Below are 26,230 nucleotides of genomic sequence, written 5' to 3'. Positions count from 1 at the left end.
TTTTGAACATTCCTTTTCATTTAATTGCAATATGATTTTCGAATTTTAAGCGCACATAATCTTTTCAGGACCGGAACTATTTCCAGAAATCTGTCAGTACGCTCAATTCAGACCAGCAAGAAGGAAGTGAGAATAATAAAAAAAAATTTTTTTTTGTATATTTTATTTGTAAAAAAAATAAAGATTGATCACTCTGTAATGGATCTTCACATGACTGGAAAGTATATGAATCAAGTTAGAAAACCAATTAAATATTTTTTCTATGCGAGAAGCATTTGAATGTTACCACGACATCGAGCATATTGTTTGGTCGTGCGAAGTCCATCTTGTCGCTAGAACGAATTTCATTGACTTCCTTCGGGACCGAGAAAAACCACCCTATGTTCCAGTGAGAGATGTGCTGGCTGTGATAGACTAGGACTACATGTTTTCCTAAAGGCTATTGATCTTCGTCTATAATTCTTTTTATTTTCATATTTCCCTATCTCTTTTCTTTTCTCTTAAAAAAAGTGAACTAGAAATAAGCAAACAATGGCAAAAAAACAAAACGAGTTTGTCTCCTTAAAACCTACAGGTATGAGCTGTTTCAAATTAAGAATTTACAAAAAAGCATTTTAATGCTAAATGGTTAAATTGTAACTTATAACGAGAGGCCCGACACGCTTCCGGTTCTTAGCAGGTGGCTTAAGCGCCACTTCCGAATGGAAGACCACCTGCCCTTTCCTAGTTTGCCCAGCTGATGAGACTCGGTCGCGAGTTCCTTTTGATTCCCTGTTTTGGGAAAGAAGCGGAAGGGACTCTAAAAAGGGATTCGTACTTCGACCTCTGAGGGCCGCCCCGAAGTCGAAAAGTACCCAGAGAAATTCGTGGAAGGGGGAGTTACCTGTTCGTTACAAAGCAAGCTAGGGGTTCGGATCGTTGGACGAGACCCAACCCTCTACTTGGACCGGAAAAGAAAGGATTCTGATTGGATTCGCGGCCAATCTCCGCAGTAAAGAAAGCAAAAAATAAATCAATCGCGAACAACGAACAAAGTGTGACCCCCTTTCCGTTTACCCCAACCTCCTCATCATCATCACAAATGTAGTCATAAATTTATTACAATCACGATTTTATTGTATTTTGTTGTGTGTGTCGTGTGAGTTTTAGATAAATCGCGGTAGTCTGTCAAAATGACGTGACTGACCAACTTTCCACTAGCGCAACGAAACGGCTAGAGTTGCGTATACTAGGGAAAGTGGCTCACTGTACAGCAATCACTAGCAAAGTAAGTATGGCTTATATGAGTACTCACGCAGTCCGGTAGCTTTTTAGCGGGGTTTTGGCGAGAATGTTTACCTCACCAGTTCAGCTGCTTCGTTGAAGCTACCTGTTGCTCTCCCGGTCGAAGGATGCTGGTTGACGGGCTATGCAGGTGGCTGCTACGGGTGGCTAGACCAATTTTTGCTTGGCCGGTAACCACTTATCAATTGGGTAGCTACGTGGAGTGGTAGGGTCTAACACTTTCAAAAAATCGATTTTTTTAATTTTTTTATTTTCTTATTGTAAAACATTTCAAGAATGTTGTGTCAAATTTCTAAGTCAATTGAAGCAAAACTGTAGAAATTGTAGGCCTTTATTTCCTCCTATCTAATACTGCAAGAAAGCAAGAGCAGAAACTTAAAACGCGTTTTTCTCGAAAGCACATTTTTAAAGTCCGTGGACATCGTCATTTGAAAACTACTTATCCGATTCTTTTCAAATTTGGAACATATTTTCTACATATAAAATACCAGACCCCAACGTTTTTGTTTTTTTTTTGTTTTTTTACTTTGGGGAGATTTTAAAAATAAAAAAAAGCGGATTTTTTCGTGAAAAGTCGTAGTTTTTACTTCAAACAGCCACAAAAATTTCATAAAATCCAGAAAAACATCTATTAAAAATATTTTGCTCTGATTTTTTGACTTCAGATGATTCTGTGCTGAGATACAGTGTCCACCGCAAATCCTGTTTTCTAAAAGGCATTCTCGAAATTGCTCCGTCATCGGCTCATTTTTCAATAACTTTCTACGAAAAAATTACTAAATGTTCTTTTAACAATGCTTTGTATAATGCAAAAAATTTGAATTCATTTATTTGAACCATAGCTCTAGAAAAAAATCGTGAAAATGGTATTTTTTTTACCCTTTAGACCCTACCACCCCCTTAATTTGCTCACTGTATATACGAAATCATGTGATATGTAATTTTTTTTTAAAATTTTATTGTCCCATCTACCTACGCCCAACAGATCTTGGGCCCTCCAAAAATAAAAAATACGTTGTGCTTTAGGTGTTAATACGTTAGGCCCCAAAAAGCTTTAAAATAGAATTTAACTTTTAATGTACCCATGATGTACTTATGTAGTGTGCTTAATAAAGGTGACTTAAAAAGGTGATTAAAAAGAGATTACGAAAAAGTTGCTAGTTGGATTGGAACCCTGAACGAAAAGTCTGGCAAGATCAATGACTGTAGGAAATGGCATCGTCAACATTGATAAGAGTTTATGGGATTTATTTCCAGCAGCATGACATAACTCCTGCAGGATTGTTTTCTAACGATAGTGTTTAAACGTAAATGCAATCGTTTACGGGAAGATAATTCCGCTTAGACCCCAAATCTTATCATCGCGTTTTCCAATTCAGAAAATATTCGTAAGGAGCTTTGGTAACCACCAACGTTTATATAATCCGGAAAAATAAATGGCGTGAAAATCTAAACGGAAACGAGAGGCTCTCAGTGTAATGTGAAAAATGAAAATCCAAATCGTTTCCAAATTGCCTGGTGGTCCGAAAATCTACACACGCGTGGGTGCCGCCATAAACGCGGACCATACACAGGCGATCAAATTAAATGCGTACTCGATTTCCGCTCGTTTATAAGGTGCTGTTGCCATTTTGGGCTTGTTGGTGATCCTGCTCTTGGTTATTTTATTGATTGTTCCCTTACGAAGCAAATTAAGGTTCATATAAGTTATTGAAATAATCTACTCGAAATAAAAAAAATACATTACCCTACTTATCCAAGTAATTTCATCCTTCAGTGAATGTGAAATACTGACATATGTCTACATTCACATAGGAATTTCAAAGCATGTCCAAACGATTATGGTGAAATAAATTTTTATTGAAACGTGATTGGGATTGGTGAGAATAAGCTCCTTCATGTTGTTTTCCTTGAATTTATTAATGGCGATGGTGGCTGAAAAAAAATAAGATTCGAAAATTCGGTTGGCGATAAGCTTTGTCCGACTATTGAAAATCTTCTCGTTTAAAACAATCATCATTGCTGTTAATCCTTCGATATGGTTTATCATTGTTAATGATTTAATGGGGTGTTGATACTATCTTATCTGGTCGTTTACTAGTTATAGCAAGGGGTCATGTGATTCCAATTGTGGCTGCAATCCTAGTTCATTTGCGAGAGGAAAACGATTCAGTTCAAACTGATTGGCGTATCGGTCGAGATGCGTCTCCTCCTAGCTCTAGCAAGTTTGGTCGCCGTGGCCTCGTGCTTCGAAATTCGAAATCCGGAAACCAAAGAATGGTATCAACACGCTACGTTCTACCAAATCTACCCTCGGTCGTTCAAGGACAGCAACGGCGATGGAATTGGAGATCTCCCGGGCATAACCTCAAAAATGAAATACCTGGCTGATATTGGAATCGATGCTGCCTGGCTGAGTCCACCGTTTAAATCGCCTCTGTGAGATTTTGGCTACGATGTATCTGATTTCTATAACATTCATCCTGACTACGGAACTTTGGCTAATTTTGACGAACTGGTTCAAGAGTCCCACAAAAATGGAATCAAAATGATGCTCGATTTTATTCCGAATCATTCGAGTGATGAACATGATTGGTTTATTCAGTCTGCCGCGCGAAATGCAACTTACCTCAATTTCTACACCTGGCACCCAGGGAAAATAAATCCAACTACAGGAAACTTGGAACCTCCAAACAATTGGGTCTCAGTTTTCGGAGGCCCTGCTTGGACTTATCATTCGGGCCGTGGAGAATATTATCTGCATCAGTTCACCTCCAAGCAGCCAGATTTGAATTACCGCAATCCAGCAGTCCTTGCGGAAATGACCAAGATGTTGTTCTTCTGGCTTGATCGTGGAGTCGACGGATTCCGTTTGGACGCCATCAATCATCTGTTCGAAGATGCTGACCTCCGAGATGAACCACCAGCAAATGGAGCCCCCGGAACCTACGATTCGCTTAACCATATCTACACCAAAGATCTTCGGGAGGTTTACACCGTAGTGTATAACTGGCGAGATCAGTTGGATCAGTATTCGCGGGAAAACAACAGAACCTGTATTCTGATGACCGAAGCATACGCCTCGATTGAGGATACGATGCTGTACTATGAGAGTGCCGATAGGACCCGACATGGTGCTCACATGCCGTTCAACTTCATGCTGATCTACGACTTCCAGGCCAATCAGAATGCAGTTGGATTGAAGCATGCAATCGATTGGTGGATGAATAATATGCCGGCACGACATACACCGAGTTGGGTTACCGGATCTCACGATCATTCGCGGCTTGGATCACGAGTGGCCGAGAATAGAATTGATCAAGCGATGACGCTGTTGCATACGCTTCCGGGAACGAGTATCTCCTATTATGTAAGTTGTAAGCACTATGATGTTCAAACAGTTCTAACTGACATACGTATCCCCATGTTAGGTACACAGCGAAAAATCACCCACGACAATTTGCATCGTTTTGCTCTAAACACATAAATTATCGCTTTCTACCCATTTTTTATATAATTAGGTTAAGGCTTAAATTTTCGTCATGATTGCCGTCTGATATATATGGCATTAGACTGAGTCAATTTGGGGTCATTTTTGAATTTCTCAAACTCTGAGGTTTAAAAAGCTTCATTCTGGTTCGAAACTCATGCATGATTTTTTGCAGAATGTTAAAGTAACGTTTACATGAGTAAGTTATATTTTAAGGTTTGTATGGGAAAATTGAATATTTTGTTTTGAAAAATCAATATCATTTTTGTTTCCTCTGTGGAACCGAGCCTGCTGATGGTTTAGGTACCAATTTATAAATTGATTCAAGTAAATTTTCTGCTGAACAAGTGGCATTGAAAAATTTAAAAAATATCAAATAACATCATTGCTGGGGGCCTAACGATGCATGGAAGCATGAAAAGTAGTCAAGCAATACCTCGCTAGGCACTCAGCAGTGATGTCAATTGAATTTAGTATTTTTGAATGCCAAAAGACATACCCCTGTTAAACGGCTAACAACTTTTTTACACAGTCAAATACGAAGTTACGATCTTCAACAAAGTGGTTCAGCGGAAAATTTCCTGGAAAGAATTGATAAAATGGTAAAATGATTGATTGATTGGACGTATTGTAACAAAATTGTTAAGAAAAACGTGCTCCCGAAACATCACCTCAAATAAAAGGTTTAAACAGAATTGTGTCTCAAAAGTTACGTTTGACTGAGAGATACTTAGAAGGATATGATCTGACAACTGTTTTTTTTTTCAAAAATATTGTTAAAAAATCGTCCTTTATAAACAGTAAACATTTGAACAAAAACAAATACCCTAAAATTACATTGACGTGAAAAAATGAAACAAATATACCTTGGAACCTTGAAATGAGGCCTTCAAAGCCAAAGGGTTTTATGTAAGTGGAAAATGGTCGATTTTCAATTTAAAAGTGCAAAATGAAACTACATACTTCAAACTATGTTTAGTGAATGTTTCGGATTTAAGGATTTTATTTACAAAATTTTAAGTTCGAATAAAAATTGCAGAATTTCAAAAAATAATTGGAAAATGACCAAACACGACAACTTGATAGCATGTTTTCTCATAATAAGCTTCAATACACTTATACTCCTTTGGTTTCGAGGGCCTTAAACAGTAAAAATTGGCCTGAAATCACTTTTTCGTGTCCCTGTACAACCAGCAAAAGCTTAAAAACAAAATAAAGTGAAATATTTACTCTTTGTTTGAAAAAATCTTAAAAATAAAATAAAAACGATCCTTTTCAATACCCAAGTAACAACTCAAGTTTTATGCCAACCTTCACAGCTCACTTAAGACTATTTCCTAATGCTACTTTATAGGCCTAAGCATATTCTATGCTTTAGCACAATTACTTTAAAGCTAACATAATGACTATTTTGCCCTTTTTTTAACGTCTTTAAAGCTAATTCTTTAAGTTATAATAAAAAAGCAAACGGAATAGTTCTATTCATAAGGTCGAATGATAGACATAGTTTTAGGAATCCTTTCAGAGCCCTCTTAAAGCTACCCACAACTCTTTTAAAATTACGTATTTCTGTTTCCGTATTTTTTTTCTCGTGTTATCACTTTCTCACACCAAGCATTTCGTGATTGGTGAAGATTTCATTTAAATTATTTTAAAAATATTTTCATTTTCGATTTCAATATATCTAAGCATGAAAACTTCCTGCAACCTCAGATTTTTGGTGAAACAAAATATACGAAATAGCATCAAAACATAAGCGCGCTTCAAATAAAAGGAAAGTTGACCACATTTTGAGAAAATTTATAAAAAAATATTATTTAAACAACATATTAATTTGTGCATTGCACAAAATGATGCAATTTTTAGTTTTTGCATTGAAATTCATTACCTATACAACAAACAGTACCGAAAAGATTATCAAAGGTTTTGAAAATGTCAAGTTTTTAGTATTATAGTATCATTTCAAGATGGCTTCAGTAATTTCGATTCAATTTCACAATCAACATGGCGTTGAGTAAATAAATATTGAAAATCTTAAAGCAGTTGTAAAACAGTTTAAAAATGGTTTTAAGCCAATAAGAAAAAATGTTGTAATAAAATAATTTCAATAAACAGTTTAAAATTGATTTTAAAAAAACCTTGAATTACAGCTTCGTTTGACGTTTCTCTGAATGGAATACACGCTTATGATGGATTTATCCATTTTTGAGTAAGATAATTTTGTCACAGTAAATGAGAACATTTCGATTTGTTGCTTGGGAAAATGGCAGTCATGTTACTTTTTGTTTTGTTCCCTTTTGAATGTGAGGATGGTCAATTTTATTTGGTTGAAAAGTAGGTGTTGTTATCAAATAACCTTAGACTGTTTTGGAAAAGCTCATGTAAATTAGTAAAAATTAGTAAAAAAAAAGTATGCAGCATATCGAACTACAATCACTAATCACTAAGACCGCCTGCAAGCTTTGTATGGAAATTTCAAATTCTTAAATTTAATCACCTCCCATAACTTTTTTTGGTTATTTTTGCTGTCAGAAATAGCAATACAAATTTTGGAAGCGATCCACGAATTAGCGCAACGAGTTTTAATTTTGAATGGAAATTTGTATGGGAAACAATATTTTTCATTCAAAAATCGCCAGAGATGTTTGAAAGTTCCAAAAAATATATCTTTGGATGAAAAATATTCCGTGATTCTTGAATACTATTCATGTGATTAAAGCACACATCTTAATTGTACCCTACAAAAGATATTCCATTAAAAAAAAAAAATGTTTTCAAAATTATTTTTTTCAATTTTATCGTTTTTGACTGCTTATTTGAAAGATGTGTAACAGTAGGATGGACATAAAAAATCTCAAAAAAACTGCTTTACATTGCCAGAGAATTTATTGATTTATATAGCCTTTGCAAAAACATTTCATGCAATTATTAACAACTCTAGCAAGCAAAGTCTGCCATTTTTGAATATTTTTTCAAAGGATTAAGATTTTTTATTTTGAAATGGTTGCAACTTTTTTCATGAAATTCTTAGCTGATTGTCATGTTTGCAAAAAATGAAGCTTAGAATAGTCAAAACCAAAAATTAAAGACCGACTTCATTTCAAGCTTATTTCAATTTTCTGGATGATTAAATGTGCAAAAATTTCTTCTTTCATACAAATTTCCATACAAAATTAAAACGCGTTGCGCTAACTCAGGAATCAACCAAATCACCTAAAATTTATCACTGATGCTTGGTGACCCAAAAGGCATCGAAAAAAACAAATGGGAGCAAAAAGTCATTTTTTTGCAGCGGTCTACTGATCACAGTGATTATGGAGAAGCCGGTGGCTGCAGTCTTCTAGAAATTTTCAAGGGTGGTTTATCCGGAAAGAATTTTGTCAACTCTGGATTGAATGACGTAAATATAGATTAACTTTGCAGTAAGCGACAGAGTTTGATAAATTAAACAAGTACTTAAAAAAACGAGCACACACACATAGGATCTCAGTGAAACTTCATGTTTTCTTTGAAGAGATCTTCTTTCCTTAACTCTAAGCGTACATCTTTCGAAGTTATAATGGCTAGCATCTTGCAAATGCTAAAACCTCTAGACCACAGAAAGTGTACTATGTATGCCATGACCGGGATTCGATCTCATGAACCTTGGCATACAAGACTTGAGCTTTAAACCACTACGCCAAAGCCGCTGGCTTAAAAAAGTAAAAAAAGTAAAGTACTTTATTCGGCGTTGAAAGAAGCTTTTTCTGAGAACTATGTCTACAGAATTAAATTCCATTTGCACTGGATTTAATACTGTCATTATATGAACAACAAATACTTTTTTTTTATTTAACTAAAAGAGCATACTTAGAATTACTTACAAATAATATTCAATCAAGAACAAATTAATTGTCTAATACTTTGATTTTTTTTTTTATTGAATTACAAAAAAAAAAGGTTTATTCACAGGGTGCTTTTTATTCGAACCCTGAGAATTGAGCGATTAATGGTGTGGACTGATTTTCGGTTCAATTGAATTTGAATGCGGATGCAAACAAAACTGTTTTAATTTTTCAGATGAATTCATTTTGAGAGCCCGTTTTTCGCAAAGCCATCACTCAAAATCCTTTCAAAACAGCATATGCTATCTCAAAAAGAGGGAAAAATGTTTTAGCGTTTACACGTTCTTCTCGATTGTCAAATCATCTGTCATTTAATTTTTATCATGTCTACATCCACTGTTCCAATAAAACAGGTTTTCAACTTGATTTGAATGCTTGTTTTAAAAGCGCATTCAGTGCTTTATAATAACAGATACCAAAGCCCTAATAAAAACAGGAAAGTATGTATTTTTGTTGAAGCTTAAGCAATACTTTTGTCACTTTTCTACAACACTCTTAAAACATGATAAATTAAGCATTTCCTCTGATACAATAAAACCGTTTTTAAATATTGGATGCCATGGAAAACCAATGCCATAAAACAATATTAAAACTCAAAAAAGCCAATTGGCTTAATCTGTGTTACTTGGGTAACGATGATCATCATTCGATATCTGGGGCTACTAATCAAAAAAAAAAAATTATTTGTTGGAAAAAGAATCGAGAGAAATACATTTGTTTTCATTTTGCAAATTTTTGATTTTTTTTTTTGTTTTAAAATCATCAGTTGTAATGACATTTAGACTTGAATTACTGTACGGAGAATTGGGGGATGATCCGGAACTTCTAGAAACACGTTTATTTAACCATACTAAACAGATGAAATATGTGAGTACTATAAGTGTGACGTGTTCAGACAAGAAGTTCATTAATATATTATGGAAATGGAAAACTAAACAGATAAAACATGTACGTACTATAAGTCTGACGTGTTCAGGCAAGAATTTCATTCATATGGAAATGGAAAAATTATACTGCTGAAAATAACATTTTAAATTCGTGGTTCAAACGCTGTTTTGAGGAGCTTATAAAAATGCACACGCCTACACAAGGAGAGATAAATAATCCACCAATTTTCCTTTTTGCACATATAGGAATAGTCAATCAAAAGTTTAACGATTTTTTGTTTCTATTTTTGTGGATGATGCGATTTGCCGACACACATTTATTTTGGTTTGTTTCTCATTAACTTTGTTATACGTCGAGGGCCGGGGAAGGTTCCTATAATAGTTTGAGATCCCTTCCACTCTCTAGAAGGGGGGAGGGGTCTTCTTTACCAAAAGAAACATATTTGAATATTTGGTTACAAAAAGTGTTACTGAAATGGTTTGATGCCCCTCCCTCCGTCCAATGAGGTAATAGGAAGCATGGAGGGGGGCTTCCATACAATTTTTCGTACAATTCAAGCAAATCAAGAAATAATCAAGCAAACGAAACCAAAGGCGAGGGTATATGGGAAGGAAGCATATTTTAAAGATGATTTGGGAATTCTCTCTCTTTCCAGTGTGGAGATAGAAAAGGGGGAGGGGCTTCCATACATTTTTTTTTGTATAATTAGAAAACTAATCAAGCAAATGGAACCAAATTTAACATGGGAGGTTATTGTGGTTCGAGAAAGATGATGATTGTATGATTATTTGGAACTCCTCTCTCATAGATGGTAGAGATACAAAGCGGGGTAGGGGGTCTCCCATACAATTTAGAGCATTATTCGATAATTAATCATGCAAATGAATTTGAGACCCATCTGTCCTTCCACTGGGGTGATAAAACGATTGGGAGGGGGTTCTCCCTTTTATGCATTCCTCGAGAACTAATCGAACAAAAAAAAAAATCAAATTTATCTTAGAAGTGCGTTCAAGTACGAGAAATGTTTTTTTTTAGTTTCGAGACCACTCCCTCTCTTAAATAAACGGGAAGAACAGAAAGAGGAGGAAGGTTATTCAAATAAAATAGAAGCGGATATTTGAGTAGAATTCTATGATTGCTCAAGGATTCTTCCTCCTTTCACCGATTCGATAGGAAGGGGGAAGGGAAGCTCCCATAAATTTTTTTTCTAATTACTTAAGTGCTAATCGAGCAGATGGTAACAAATTGGGAAGATTATTGAGATACAGGAAATATTTCTAAGTTGATTCGGTTCCCCTCACGGGATAGGAAAGGGAAGCAAAGTGCAAAAGCATAACAAAAAACTGTCACAGCAGTTTTGAGTAAAATCACATAATGTTTTTCGTCGAAACAGAGAATTTATTTTGGCAACTTTGACCAAAACCTCTTGGAAAATCAAATGGAAAAAACTTGCTTTTCAGTCTTTTGTGTTCGAAAAAAGAATCCGAACTTCTGATGACCTTTCGGAAGGCTAGAAAAACACTACCAGCTCAACGAATTACGAAGTTGGTAGTAGTTTTCTGCAAGTTGTATCAAAATAATCATAAATTAAACATTTTAAAAAGGTCTTCCGGAGTGTAGAAGTGATTTTTAAGTAGATTCTTGCCTAAAACTGATATTTCTGGAGCATTCTTTTCGGATCAGTTGAAAGTTTGTGCCAATTTTTTCTTCGTAGAGATATCTGGCATGACTCGGCATGAGGGATCCGGGTTTTGATGTCTTTCTTGGTACCAGCATCAGGTGTAATCTGGCTGCTTAGATACAAGAAGATCTCCAATGTCTCCACTCCACTCTTCACTTGTTGTCCCGCTACCAAGAAATTGGAACGATTTTTTGTGTTGATTTCCATAGACTTGGTCTTTCCGACATTGACATTGAGACCTGCTGGCATGGAGCTTTCGGTGAGGTCGTCTAGTTTGCTCTGCATGTCTTGCTGTCTTTGGGCGGACATAAGGCTTACCTTAAGAATAATAGAGTGGAGCCACCGACCCAACTCATCTTCGATCCATTGCTGCTGCCACTCGATGAGAGAGTTTCTACGGACTAAAAAGTAAACTTAAAAGACAGTCTGGCAATTGTAGGAATTTTAACATTTGGCTTAAAAACTGACAGTATTTTGTCGATTCGGGACAGCATTTTCTTGAAACACATCAATGATTTCATCTTTTAATCCTATTTTTTTAACTATCTTTCACTTGTTTATCAATAGGGAGAAGAAATCGGCATGCTAGACTACAAGGAAGCGCAGACCTTCGACGGTCGGGATCCAAACCGAACTCCGATGCAGTGGGACAACACGACCAGTGCCGGTTTCAGCACCAACGCTAATACCTGGCTTCGGGTTCATCCCGATTATCCCCGTAAGAATGTGGCCTTCCAGCAAGCGGCCGAAAGCAGCACCCTGAAGCACTTCCAGACGCTGACCGCGTTGAGGAAACATCGAACCTTCGCCTATGGTGACTACTTGCATCGGACTGTCGGAACGAGCGTTTATGCCATGCTTCGGGAACTTCGTGGAGAGGATTCGTTCCTTACGGTACTGAACATGGCCGGGTCCGATTATCAGGTCGATTTGGGAGATTTCACCAATTTGCCGCAAATGCTCAAGGTTGAGGTGGCGCAACCATCTTCGAAACTTAAGGCTGGGTGAGCATGATATAATTATAATTTATTTCCTATTTTGTACTTAAAAATGATCCTTATTTTAGGGACACCGTTGATATTTCCAAGGTTAATTTGGGTCCTTACGATTCCGTGGTTTTGCGAGCTGTAAACTCTGCTGCAAGTGTTCGGTTGTCTTTGATTACCTTGGTTCTTCTTGTAATTAAATATATTTTTGTTTGAATGTTCAATTCCAAACATTGAAAGAATAATAAGTATCGTTATGAAGCTATACTTTTAAATAATTGGTTAAAAAATTCAAAGTGAAAATTTCCGGCCAATCTTAGACCAATCATTTTTAAGAAAATATCGTTGGAACAGAAACTGCTTGAGAAAGTCCTGTTTTATTCTCATCTTACTTTCATCATTCATTTCAAACCATCATTCAACCAATAAAATTAGAAAAATATTTTTTTCATAGAATATTCTATGAAAAAAATATTTTTCTAATTTAATTTATGCTTTTTACTATCGTTTATGGATTACTCTATACACTTCTCAGAGGCGTGGAAAAAGAATCTTGCTTCTTAAGTATTGGATTTATATAGGTAGATGTGTTTCTGGCAGAATATTTTACCATTTTTTTTACCTGCACCGTACACAGAAAGATGATTTTTGCTGATCTTACCTGAAAAAAAAAGAAGAATCGGTTAGAAAATATTCATAATTGTAGAATATATATTCACTCTCTACCAATCACAAATGACAATTTTTTGGCAAAAACATGGTAAGATTAGAAAATACGATGAACATGTTACTGAACATTTGGTGTTACAATCACAACAATATGAAGTTTGGTTGAAAAATTGGAATTTAATTCCGAGCTTTTATTTCACTGGAATCCTTATAAACTATCAACTCAAGGGGCAGTCTTTTCACGATTAGGTCCAATTTTGCAACTTTTGAAAACTTCAAATTACGAAGTTTGTCAATTTGAGATTTTGTCGATTGCGTGACCTGCTTCAATTTTATATTTTTCATATCCAGCTTCTGTGTGCGTTGTTACACATCCAATGATGAAGTCCATTTAAATCAAATCTGGAATTGTTGTCTACCTCTCTTAACATATATATTTTTACTTCTTGTATTTTTGTTATGTAAAAATACCACACAGCAAGAACAGTTTGAGAATTTTAAGATTGAAAACGATGCACGAAATTGGATCTAAAATCATATCATCGTTGCATAATGGCGTGTAAATTTAGACCGAAAACGAGGTACGAAAGTGGAACAGCTTATTGCCGTATAAAAAAAACACAGCGAAGTTAAATTTTCAGATTTTTAATTCAGGATATTAGGATTTTTTATGAAAAAATTTGATATAATGAGTCTTATATCCTCGGATTGATCAGACAAATTCCTCCCCAAACAATCATATTCCGGATCTCTGCCACTGCAAAGTTCTGCCGTCGCTGTAATCGAGAAAGAACTGATTCATTTCAATAGAAATTTCAATTTAATTTCAATTCGTTTGTTTTTCACTTTATAAACCTACTACTTTTAAGAAATTATAGAGAGGCAGGAGCTGCGTCTTGAAACGAAGATACTCGGTTTCCGCATAATGACTCGACTGGCAAATGGCACCGACAAACAGTTTTAAATCAAACAGATATAATTTTACACTGTTTGTGGTGGCTTGTGATATAGCTCAGTTGGCAAATCCGTTGTCTCCTGAGCCGATGTTCAGCCGTCAGAAGCCTGGCTGAATGTTTTCCGAAATTCTGGTTGCTTGGGATCAGTCTTGAGGACCAATTCTACTAAGAGAGAATATGACAACTAACTTTTTAAATCTGGAGTTCATGTATGATCTCTGCCAGTCAAAATTTATTTTACTTTTGGGAATAGAGTTAGCATTCCCTGTTCACGTACTTCAATCAAAGCCATAAAGCGATGTGGTACACCGAAAAGATCAATAAAACATAACTGTGAAATCGCATACCAGAAAATTCAAATCTTTAGACAGTTGTGTATGACTGCTGTATTCAGGCTATTTGCATTGAATAAAATTCATTCCTCCCCCATCTTGTTGAGGCTAATATTGTAATGGAAATCGGTTGGAAATTGCACCCAGAACATATGTATGCTTCTCAGACTCGAAGACAGGAAAAGGGAAATTTCAAAATGGATTTTGGTGAGACAGATTCAGTAAGAATTGTTTGAGAACAATAAGAGAACTATTAGTCATTTTTATATCAAAACAATCTGATCCCATACGAACTCCGTTTCGCTTTTAACTTGGAATATGTCATGAACTGTTTGTATGAAAGTCATTTGCTAAGCATTTTCCAGATGCACTTCCGAATTCATTGTTCAGTAATAATCGCAGAACTATTGGAGATCACTTTTTCTGTCGTCTGCTACTAAATTTGAAATCAGGGATCAATTGACCGTCCAAACACCCCCGTGTATAAATTTCAACTCAATCGTTGCATAACAACGCAATTATTGCCAAAAAGTTAAAAACCTTTCGGTGGCCTCTTATACAATCTTTGATATCTGAAATCGATCACCCGTCCCTCAAAACTCCCGTGTGAAAATTTTCAAAGCAGTCCATTGCATAATAACGTCAATATTGCTAAAAACAGTGAAAAATTAATAAATATGGACCACTCCTTTCGTGGACCCCTGGCAAAACATTTGGAATCGATTGCCCGTCCCTGAAAACTACCGTGTTCAAATTTTCATCCCAATCTGATGTATAATAACGACAATATCGCAAAAATATTGAAAAGTTAATATGAACGACCCCCTTTGCCGGCCCCTTACACTAAATTTAGTACTTGAAAACGATTGACCGTCCTTCAAAACTATCGTGTACCAATTTTCATCTAAATCCGATGTGTAATAGCGACAATATCACATTAACAGTGAATAGTTAATTTGGACGACCCCTTTGACCGACCCCTTATTTTAATGGATGATTTTTTATTTTATTTTCATAGTATTCCGTCTCACGACATAGTTTGACGAACATAATTCCTAAAATTCACTCGGTCCATGGCAACCGTTCTCCAATTCCTCGGGCACCCCACGTTCGCCAGATCACGCTCCACTTGGTCTAACCACCTCGCTCGTTGCGCCCCCGCTCGACTTGTTCCTACCGGATTCGTAGCGAACACCTGTTTTGCAGGATAGTCGTCCGGCATTCTCGCAACATGTCCCGCCCAGCGTATCCGGCCAGCTTTCACCACCTTCTGGATACTGGGTTCGCCGTAGAGTCACGCGAGCTCGTGGTTCATCCTTCGCCTCCACACTCCGTTCTCCTGTACGCCGCCAAAGATGGTTCTTAGCACTCGTCGCTCGAATACTCCGAGTGTACGCAGGTCCTCCTCCAGCAATATCTATGTCTCGTGTCCATTGAGAACAACCGGTCTAATGAGCGTCATATACAGGTTACACTTCGTGCGAGGGCTAAGTCTTCTCGACCGCAGTTGCTTGTGGAGTCCATAGTAGGCACGACTTCCGCTGATAATTCGCCTCCGGATCTCACGGCTGGTGTCATTGTCTGCGGTCACCAGTGAGCCGAGATAGACAAAGTCTTCGACTATCTCCAGCTCGTCGCCGTCGATCGTGACCTTGTTATTACTGGACAAGCGGGTTCGGTCGGTCTCAGATCCGCAGGCCAGCATGTACTTCGTCTTGGACGTATTAATCATCAACCCAATCCTTCCTGCTTCGCGTTTCAGTTTGCGGTAGATGTCTTCCACCGCCGCAGATGATCTGCCGACTATATCGATGTCATCGGCAATGCAGATAAGTTGACTGGATCTGTTGAAAATCGTGCCCCGCATTTCGCCCACCGCTCGTCGAATAACACTTTCTAGCGCCACGTTGAACATCATGCAGGATAGACCATCACCTTGTCGAAGCCCCCTGCGTGATTCGAATGAACTCGACAATTCACCCGAGATCCGCACACAGCACTGCGTTCCATCCATCGTCGCCTTGATCAGTCTGATCAGCTTCCCGGAAATGCCGTTCTAGTGCATGATTTTCCATAGCTCGTTACGGTCGATTGTGTCGTATGCGGCTTTGAAGTCGATGAATAGATGGTGCGTGGGGACTTGGTGTTTCCGGCATTTTTGGAGGATTTGCCGTAATGTGAATATCTGGTCCGTCGTAGACCGTCCCTCCATGAAGCCGGCCTGATGACTTCCCACGAATCTGTTTGCTTGTGGCGTTAGGCGGCAGAGTAGGATTCGGGACAGCACTTTGTAGGCGGCATTGAGGACAGTGATCGCTCGGTATTTCTCACAGTCCAATTTGTCGCCCTTCTTGTAGATGGGGCATATTACCCCCTCCTTCCACTCCTCCGGTTGCTGTTCTATGTCCCAGATCCGGACTATCAACCGGTGTAGGCAATCGGCCAACTTGTCCGGGCCTATTTTGATGAGTTCAGCTGCGATGCCATCCTTCCCAGGAGACTTGTTTCTATTCAGCTGGCGAATGGCTTCCTTAACTTAACTCATCGTTGGGATTGGCTCCTCTTCGTCGTTGGCTACGCCGGCGATGTACCTTCCCCCACCGTCTTGATCTCCTGCATGTGCGCCGTTCAGGTGTTCATCGAAGTGCTGCTTCCACCTTTTGATCACCCCACGATTGTCCGTCAGAATGCCTCCGTCTTTATCCCGGCACATTTCGGCTTGCGGCACGAAGCCTTTGCGGGATGCATTGAGTTTCTGATAGAACTTTCGTTTTTCTTGGGAACAATGCAGCTGCTCCAGCTCCTTGAGCTCCTCTGCCTCCAGGCGGCGCTTTTTCTCCTGGAAAAGTCGGACTCGCTGCCTCTTCCGCTGTCGGTGATTTTCCACATTTCGACGGGTGCCTCTTTGCACTACTGCCGCCCGCGCGGCATTCTCTTCGTCCATCACCCTCCTACACTCCTCATCGAACCAGTCGTTCCGTCGAGTTTGCTCCACATAACCGATGACGTTCTCCGCAGCACTGTTGATGGCTGTTTTGATGGTATCCCAACAGTCCTCGAGAGGGGCTTCGTCAAGCTCGCCCTCTGCCGGCAGCGCTGCTTCGACCGATTGCGCGTAGTCTGCCGCGACCTCAGGTTGCTTCAGTCGCGCGATATTTAACCGAGGCGGGTGCCGGTTGCGTGTGTTGTTCACTACGGAGAGTTTTGGGCGTATCTTCACCATCACCAGATAGTGGTCTGACTCGATGTTGGCGCCTCGACAGGATCTGACGTCGATGATGTCCGAGAAGTGCCGGCTGTCAATCAAAACGTGGTCGATCTGTGATTGCGTTTGGTACGGTGATCTCCAGGTGTACTTGTGTGGGAGGCGGTGCTGGAAAAAGGTACTTCGTACGGCCATTCGTTTGGAGGCGGCGAAATCTATCAGTCTGAGGCCGTTTTCGTTGGTCAGCTGGTGCGCACTGAACCTTCCAATTGTCGGTTTCAATTCCTCCTCCTGGCCGACCTGAGCGTTGAAATCCCCGATGACGATCTTGATATCATGTTTTGGGCAACGGTCGTATTCACGCTCCAGCTGCGCGTAAAACTCGTCTTTGTCGTCACCGGTACTTCCGAGGTGAGGGCTGTGCACGTTGATGATGCTGATGTTGAAGAACCGGCCCTTGATTCTCAACCGGTACATTCGTGAGTTGATCGGCCACCACCCGATCACGCGCTTTTGCATCTTTCCCATCACTATAAAAGCTGTTCCAAGCTCGTGTGTGTTCCCGCAGCTCTGGTAGATGGCACGACCATCTGGATACGTTCGTACCGTGGAACCCTTCCAGCATACCTCCTGCAGCGCTACAATGTCGAATTTGCGACTCTTCAATTCGTTGGAGAGCACGTAAGTACTGCCCACAACATTTAGAGATCGGCAGTTCCATGTTCCAAGTTTCCAATCGCTAGTCCCTTTTCGTCGCGTGTGTCTTTGCCGATTTCCATCCGGAATTTGTTGTTCGTTGTTCGTTGCTTATGTTTTTTCGTAGTCACAGGCTCGCAAGGCCCGCAGCTAACCCCACTATCTCGCAGGAGGACCGTCGTGATGTTGCTGTTTTGGGTCCCGAACACCACCAGGACGCTGTTGCACTCCGCACGCCGCCCCTGACATGGAGAACAGACGCGTACGAAGCCCCCTGACTCAGTCTGCATGCGACCAAAGCATCCACCGGGGTTGGGTACCCGATCTCCACTAAGGTTGCTCGCACCCCAGTTAGCACCACGGGGAGGTAGAGAATCGGAGTTGCAGACAAGAGGTGATATGACCACTGCCCGAAGGTTGGGTGTATGGGGTCTCGAGTTGCACATTGTCTACCGTTTGCTGGCCAATTTGGATGAGTGAAATCAATTGTTTGTCCCTAATGACTCCTATGTGCAAATTTTCATCCCAATCCGATGTATAAAAACGTCATTATCACTTAGATATTGAAAAGTTAATATGGACGACCTCTTTTGCCGGCTTCTTACACTGAATTTTATACCTCTAATCGATTGCATGTCACTCAAAACTATCGTGTATCAATTTTCATCTGAATAGGATGTATAATAACGTCAATATCGTAAAAACAGCAAACAGTGATTATAGACGACCCCTTTGGTCGACCCCTTACACAAAATTTAACACCTGAAATTGATTGCTCATCTTTCAAAACACTCATGTGCAAATTTTCAACACAATCCGACAAAAAATGACGTCAATATCGCGAAAACAAAATTTGTCTTGTATGGACGACCCCCTTCAGAAGGGGTCATCCGAAAATCTGAAAACATTTTTCATCTTTCCTAGCCCCAATGAGCATCCATGCCTAATTTCAGACCTCTAGCTCCTAAGACGGCTGATTCTATAGAGGACAAACAAACAAACAAACAAACATACAGAAATTGCCATTTATATATACATGTACATATATAGATAGATAAGAAGCTATTTTTTTTCCTAAAAATGTAAGAACTCCTCAAACAACTTCTCCTCCTGCGAAGGTTTCCAAGTTCTACATTACATTCTAAAATAAGAAAGGTAAAGAAAACCCCGCATAAATTTGCTGCAAGCTGTTCCCCGGAGACGGCACAGAGTCGTCATTTCCGGGGTCGCCCGTTTCCGGTTCAGCAATGCAAAGCTAGTCCGTTTCAAGCTTTATATGTGTCTCGTTACTATTCTACGGCCATGGTCTCAAGGCTGCACACACCTTCTTTATTGAAGCGACATCCAAAAAAGCACCTGAAAATTGGCACCTGTGCTAACTGGAATCGCTTCAGGGGATGAATACATTATGATACTGGCTTGAGAACACACTTTATTCAGTCTATTTGTAAAAAAAAGTTTCTATTGATTTTATTCTAAGGTTATTTTATTTCTAACATGTAGTGATGTTTGAACATCTAAGAAAAACAAACAACACACATTTGAACTTCCGCATACAAATTTCATGAAAGTCAAACGATAGCAAAGGACAAACATAAATATACATGATTGATATGGGTAGCTTCTAAGGAAAGGAGCCACTGAAACATTTTCCGAATACTGTCAACAGCGAAGATGCCAATGATCGACATGTCGTCCCTCTTGAAACAAAACTAGTAAGGTTTGTTTGTTGTGACATTTGTCCTTCAGATTTTTTACCCTTCTTCAACTTTAAGCGATGAAATTAGCATATATCTCTCTAGTCTTCAAATTGGGAGGACGTTTTCATCGAAGCGAGGCTAACTGAACGGCCCTTTCCGGATCAGTGATTTCCATGTGCAAGGACATTTCCCATTTGACGCTTGCTCCTCGCAGACAGCCGGGTAGGAATAATATGTTCGGATACAATTCCTGACAAATGGACTAGCTGGAGATAAAGATGATGAATGGATGCTGTCTTGCTTTTAACGGATGGCTCAGAACTCTTCTGGAAAGGATTAGATAGATGTGAAGCACTGTAGCTGGAAGCATAATAGTTTTCTCATGTGATAAAAGCTGTTGTTGTATGCGTTACACGGGAAAAGTTTTTGCTTTTACTGTTTTTGATTATTGAGATAGTTTCTCAGCCTATACTTCCATTACTCAAGTAATGGAATTACTTCCATTAATAAGTTCAAACTGCTTCTAAGGCTTTGACGGCAAATGATCTGTCGAGAGAAGGCATCAGACCATTAGAGACCTACAATCATAAGCAATCTACTCTGCTTGAAATAGCCATTTCAAATTAACTCAAATCAATGAGCTGAAGTTAGTTTTGTTAAGCCAAAATATAGTTTCAAATTTTAAACTTTGAAGTTCCATTACAGATTTGAACGGCCTTCTGTTCAGATTATCGTGACAAGAGCAAAAACAAAAAAATCATCTCCTCTTCTATCTTACTTCGATCACCACCAGCCCTATTTTAATACTCGGCTGTCTTCCATGTGGTGCAGCTGGTTTCTCGGCATCCATTTATGTTCTTCTCATCTACTCAACTGATTCAAATGCTCTATTTTTGATTTTTTTTTTTGGATACATACATACATACCGACACGCACGCCAGTTCTGCTACTTATTTGTTTTATTTACTTACTCAAGCAATCTTTTTCATTTGGCTTAATGAAAAAATTTCCCTGATACCAGATTTGAACCGCGATTTTTCAAGATGGTAGCCAAAAACGCTGCCACGAGGCCAAGCCGTAATCTACCGGGAACTAAATTTCGAAGTGGTAATAAGCTTTCCTACAATACCTGCAGTGGCTGGCAGCGACCAGCAGCGAAGGCGAATGCTGATCTTTAATATCGGTTTTAAAACAATTCAAAATTTAATAATTATTAAAATAATTTATCTCGATATAAAATTCATGAATTGCATAAAATGATTTCCAATGTGTGATGAATTCGTGGCAAGTGAATACAGTTGGAAAAAATTAAAAAATTTTGTCCAATTTTTGTGCAGTCTGAATAGATAAAAAACTGTTTCCAAAATGAGGTTACAACACCCAAATGATTGCATTTTTGCATTGATTGCAAAATGATTAAGTGAAGATTTTTCCATGACAGCAAGTCTAGGTATCAAAAAGGCACATTGACTTTCATTTTATAGCAAAATATAACAACCAAAAACAGCTTAGTGTGAAAGTTGATTTCTAACTAAGTCTAAGAGCAAAAGCAGGCATCATTTAGGCATCCTTAAATGAAATGAAATTGAAAGCAAAGACCAAAATGAGATACCAAACATATTTGGTAAGAAATTTAATCAATTACAAATTTAGTGACAAAGTGATTGTCTTCATTTTTAAAAATAGAACGTTTTCTCAAACCTTTTCTTCCAATCAGTGAGAGTGAAAAAAGTGAATTTACTACATTAAAAACAATATTAACGGCAATTGAACATTTGGGAATTTGCATAAGATGCTGAAAAATGAAATAAGTTGTCAGTTAAGTGAACATTGATATTTTGTTTTCAAGCAATTAAAAAAAGTTTTTTTTGTATTTAAAACTTGAACCAACTTTATTTAACGACTTCGAAAAAACGCAGCTTCATGTTCATTTTCTTTTTGCGAATAGCAAAGTTCTCATAATTTTGTTTAACTGAAAATATTGTAATACCACGTTCAGTCAGCATTTTTCAAGGAATTGTGAAACAAAACGATGCCAAATTTTTATTCCATTATAAAACCAAAAAATGACATCACTGTGCTCTGAAAATTCATTTTAAAATGGTGGTTATATGAGGTATCATTATAGTTTCAGTGAAACCTTCACTTGACACGATTCAATTGACTGAGTCGATTTTGGGTCATTTTTGAATTTCTCACACCCCGGTGTCTAAAAAGCTTCGTATTGGCTCAAAACTCACCCATGATTTTTTGCAGAATTTTTAAGGAACATTTACATGAGTAAATTTGAACTTTTTTGTTTGTTTGGGAAAATTGAATATTTTGTACTGAAAAATCAACATCATTTTTGTTTCTTCTGTGGACCCGAACCAGCTAATGGTTTTGTGGAAATTTATAAATTATCTCAAGGAAATTTTCCGCTGAACATCTTTGTAGAAGACTGTTAATTCGTATCATATAAGGCAAAAAGTTATTAGCGGTTTAACAGTGGTATGTCTTTTGGCATTGAAAATTTATTAATTCAATTGACATCACTGCTGGGGCTTAGCGAATGCTCCATGCAAAGTAGTCATGCAATACTTCGCTAGGCACCCAGCAGTGATGTCAATTGAATTTATATTTTTTTTTTGTTTCGATTATAGTCGTTTTACCATCTTTATGGCATTCGCGACTTTATCAACGTTGCAGTTGGCGGATCGTTATTGAAAAACTTATCCGGTACAACTGTGTTCGATGTTTGCTCTTGGGTTCGAACTCGCGGACATCGGCTCAGGAGACAACAGACTTGCCAACTGAGCTATATCACAAGCCATAATTGAATTTATAGTTTATCGATGCCGAAGGACATACCTCTCTTAAACAGCTAATAACTTTTTTGCCTAATAAGATACGAAGATACGATCTTCGACAAAGTTGTTCAACGGAAAATTTCCTTGCAAGAATTTATAAATTGGCAACAAAACCATAAGCGGGCTCAGGTTCACAGAAGAAACAAAAATGATGTTGATTTTTCAGTACAAATATTCAATTTTCCCATACAAACAAAAAAATTCAAATTTACTCATGTAAACGTTACTTAAAAATTCTGCAAAAAATCATGGATGAGTTTTGAACCAAAACGAAGCTTTTTAGACCCCAGGGTTTGAGAAATTCAAAAATGACCCCAAATCGACTCAGTCTGAATCAAGTATCCACACATGAAAATTGAGACCCAAATTTTGGCATTGAACCTCCTTTAATCGGGCAAATTGTAACCATTTTTTATTTTCAAGGCATAATATTTTGATAAATAAGGTAAAATTTTCCATACAAGTCTGCTCGGGAATCCTTCGTGAGTTAGCTATAATTTGTTCTGAGCTAAAAAAAACAATAGAAATTAAACATTTCATCTACAAAAAATGATTTATTGACTAATTATATGCCTTTTTATGGTGTTCGTTCACATTTCATTTGCATGAAATGGGGGTGCAGTTGACATGTTACAGAAAAGGCTATTATAGGAATATTTCGTAACTTTCAGGCTCGTATTCGAGAAATTTCGGTACCAATTCCCTTTGGCACCTTTGATCAGCAGAATTTGAACATTGAAAGCACGTGATTATGTTCACTAGACTACCTCAGCGCTTCATATTTTCTTTTTATTGTCGTTTTTATCGTAAAAATAGCACTGATGTGTACCATTCCAGTGTACTGACAAAAGTTTCAGTGAAGATGCAAAAGAACCAACCCGACCCATGATATTTTTTATTGTAGGCACATGAACAGATATGAAAGATGGTTGAAATGACCAAGTAGATTTTTTTTAAAGAAGTTTTTTTTTACATGCCAAATTTTTGTTGCCCAGTGCAGAACAAAAATTCAATAAAAATCGATAAAATTCAACACGCTCATTTTCACAATCGTTCATTCCTTCTATCCGATTGAAAAATTTCGTAACCGGGAAATGTGCTCTCACTTGACGAGAAAATCAAGTTCACCGATAAGGTCAATAAAGGTAATTAACAAGAAAAAAAAAGATTCATTTTAGCTATAAACGTTTTGAAATTTCGTTAACATTCATCATTATTAAAACGGGGAAATATTAACAAAAAGTGAATCCCAACATCTTTTATTAAGATGTAAAAATTATTCACGGTCTGTGGAAAAGCTGATCGATCATATTATACATTTAAAGCCGTTATTTTGAAAACCTTTGTAATTCATTAATGATGTTTATCTATTTCAAGCTAATAGAAAAACGCTAGAGCGCTAACCGAATAAGTTTAAATCAGCACATAAATTCTTCGCACCTCAGAAAAATGCGAATTTTGTTGCTTTAGTTGCAACCTCAAGTCGTGAATTTACTCTATTGAGTGGGCTGAAAAAGAGAACCAAATCCTCTTGACTGAGTAATACGCACTCCAGAACAAACATAGAATTTACAAAAGCGATTAAAATAAATTTGATATCGAGTTATCTCGATAGCTTCAAAGGGACTAAATTTAGGTTGTCAGAAAATTTAAAGCGCTTATCCGGGACGGGCTGTTTAATCAAAAAATCTGGCAAAATTTAGGCAATTGATTGAAAATTGCCCGGGTAGTTTTTGGGCAAATTTTGTTTAAAAAACAGGATTTATTGAACAAAAATAAAGAAAAATACTTAAAACAAAAATTTTTTTCATCAAAACTCATTTATGACTCAAATGATAATTGTTAAAGGGTCTTTAATAAATAGTAATAATATTAATAATCAAAACTCATCAGCAGATTTCAAATTTTTCAATGAAATCTGTCCAACCGTGTCGGACCGAACTTTTTCAAATTTTGTTTTCAATATCCGCGCACATCCGGATAAAACCGGGTAATCTGACATGCTTAGACTAAAAACGCGATGAAAGTCACAAAAAGTGCAAAAATATACTAAAAAGGGGATTTAATAGTTCCGAAAAGTGCTTAAAATACTAAGAAGGGGATCCAAAACTCACAAAAAGTGCATTATAGTTCTTTTTGACTTTTTGTTTAATCTACTCCGTCATTTCGTGAACAATGATATGTGATAGAGAATAAAAAAGGACTAATCATTTACAACTCATTTGTTGATTTTTTTTGTTCGGAAAAGGAACATTACGTACACTGTAGATGAATTTGAAATGAATATTCCGCCAAATTTCCGTGACTGAATTATATGTATAATTCAGTCACGGAAATTTGGCGGAATGTATGTACTCATTTATAATCTTTGAAGTTGCAAAAGTGATTTCAACGTGCGTTGTATATTACTTTAAATTAAAAGTTGGCATGTAAGTTTCTTAGATTCTCATTTTTTTTTCGCTTGACGCGTGGCACTCAGCTGAGAAGCGTAACTCAAATGTGATACATTTTATATAGAAACATAATTCTACAAAATTTTTATCATTACTTTCGTTAACTCAAAGACATAGAATTTGTACAATTTGGTTCAGTGGTTTCTGATAGAGAGAACTCCAAATGCTGGTGTTTTTGGGCTTACATTTTCATTGTAATGAGAATAATTGGTTTAAAAACTGTGTATAGCGAGTTTGTTTTTAGATTGTACTTTATCAGAGAATTAATTTTTTTCGATCTTCTTACGAAGAAAATTATGTTGAGAACTCACTTTTCTAGTGCAACTGTTCAATTCGAAAGCGATTTCAAACGCTTATATTCATTTGAAAAATTAGCATTTAATACTTATGCCTTCAATTAAATTAACCAAACATTTTGAAATACGACTTAAACAACACAACAGCTGATTTCTTGAAAAAACGCTTCTAAATTTTTGTTTTTTTTGCCATTTTTCACACATTTTTCGAAAATTTGTATTTTTTTTTTTCAAACTTAAAAGTATGTATTTAAAAATCTTAAAAAAAATCGTTAAATAAAATTGAAAATATGAAAAATCGGATGGCAATATTCTCAAAATCGATAATTTTTGCACTTTAACCTCTTTGGCTCTGGGGGCCTCAATTCATTTCTGAATCGGTCCTCCTGATTAAAGTTGATGAAGGTCTGATACAACCTGAAGTGTTTGAAATCATCACAGTGTTTAAATAAGAAGAAAGTTTTACGTTTTAAAAAAATTAAAATTTAATCGTTGCTGGAATTCAGCACATACGACTTTTTAAAATGAAAGCTTGTTTAGTGCTTCTCTTCCAATCCAATTTCATCAATGTTTTAAAAGTAAAAATGGTAAGGCAGCCAAGGAATTAGAGCACCACAGTTAATATTCTCTCAGGGCCGGATTAGGCCGTGGGGGGGGGGGGGGCCTGGGATATTTTTCTTGGGGGCCCTAGTTTTGTTTTAATACTTTTCAAAATATCTTGTTTAATTAATCTAAAACTTGCTATATTTCAGCTAAATGAAATGCAAAATAAAACTGTAGATTGTTTTTTTTAACTCGAGAGATCAACTTGATTAAATATTCATCCTCACATCAAAGTTTTTGTTGTAAAATCAAAATTCT

General features: G+C 37.4%; 2 protein-coding genes across 4 annotated transcripts in view; both read left to right on the top strand.

Moving 5' to 3' along the window:
* The window catches only part of LOC129745155 (protein naked cuticle homolog), a 503,284-nt gene that overhangs the window by 333,858 nt on the left and 143,196 nt on the right, over window positions 1–26,230 (top strand). The gene's annotated exons all lie outside the window — the stretch shown is intronic.
* On the top strand, window positions 3,478–12,429 carry LOC129745159 (alpha-glucosidase-like). The gene is made up of 3 exons (XM_055738074.1): window positions 3,478–4,654; window positions 11,795–12,231; window positions 12,294–12,429. Exons 1-3 carry the CDS (start codon window positions 3,833–3,835, stop codon window positions 12,427–12,429), a joined length of 1,395 nt encoding a protein of 464 aa, XP_055594049.1. The 5' UTR covers window positions 3,478–3,832.

Source organism: Uranotaenia lowii, chromosome 2 (genome assembly GCF_029784155.1).
Source record: "Uranotaenia lowii strain MFRU-FL chromosome 2, ASM2978415v1, whole genome shotgun sequence".
NCBI classification, from domain to species: Eukaryota; Metazoa; Arthropoda; class Insecta; order Diptera; family Culicidae; genus Uranotaenia; species Uranotaenia lowii.
Note: the sequence above shows the minus strand (reverse complement) of the source record. Positions and strands in the feature narration are given on the sequence as shown.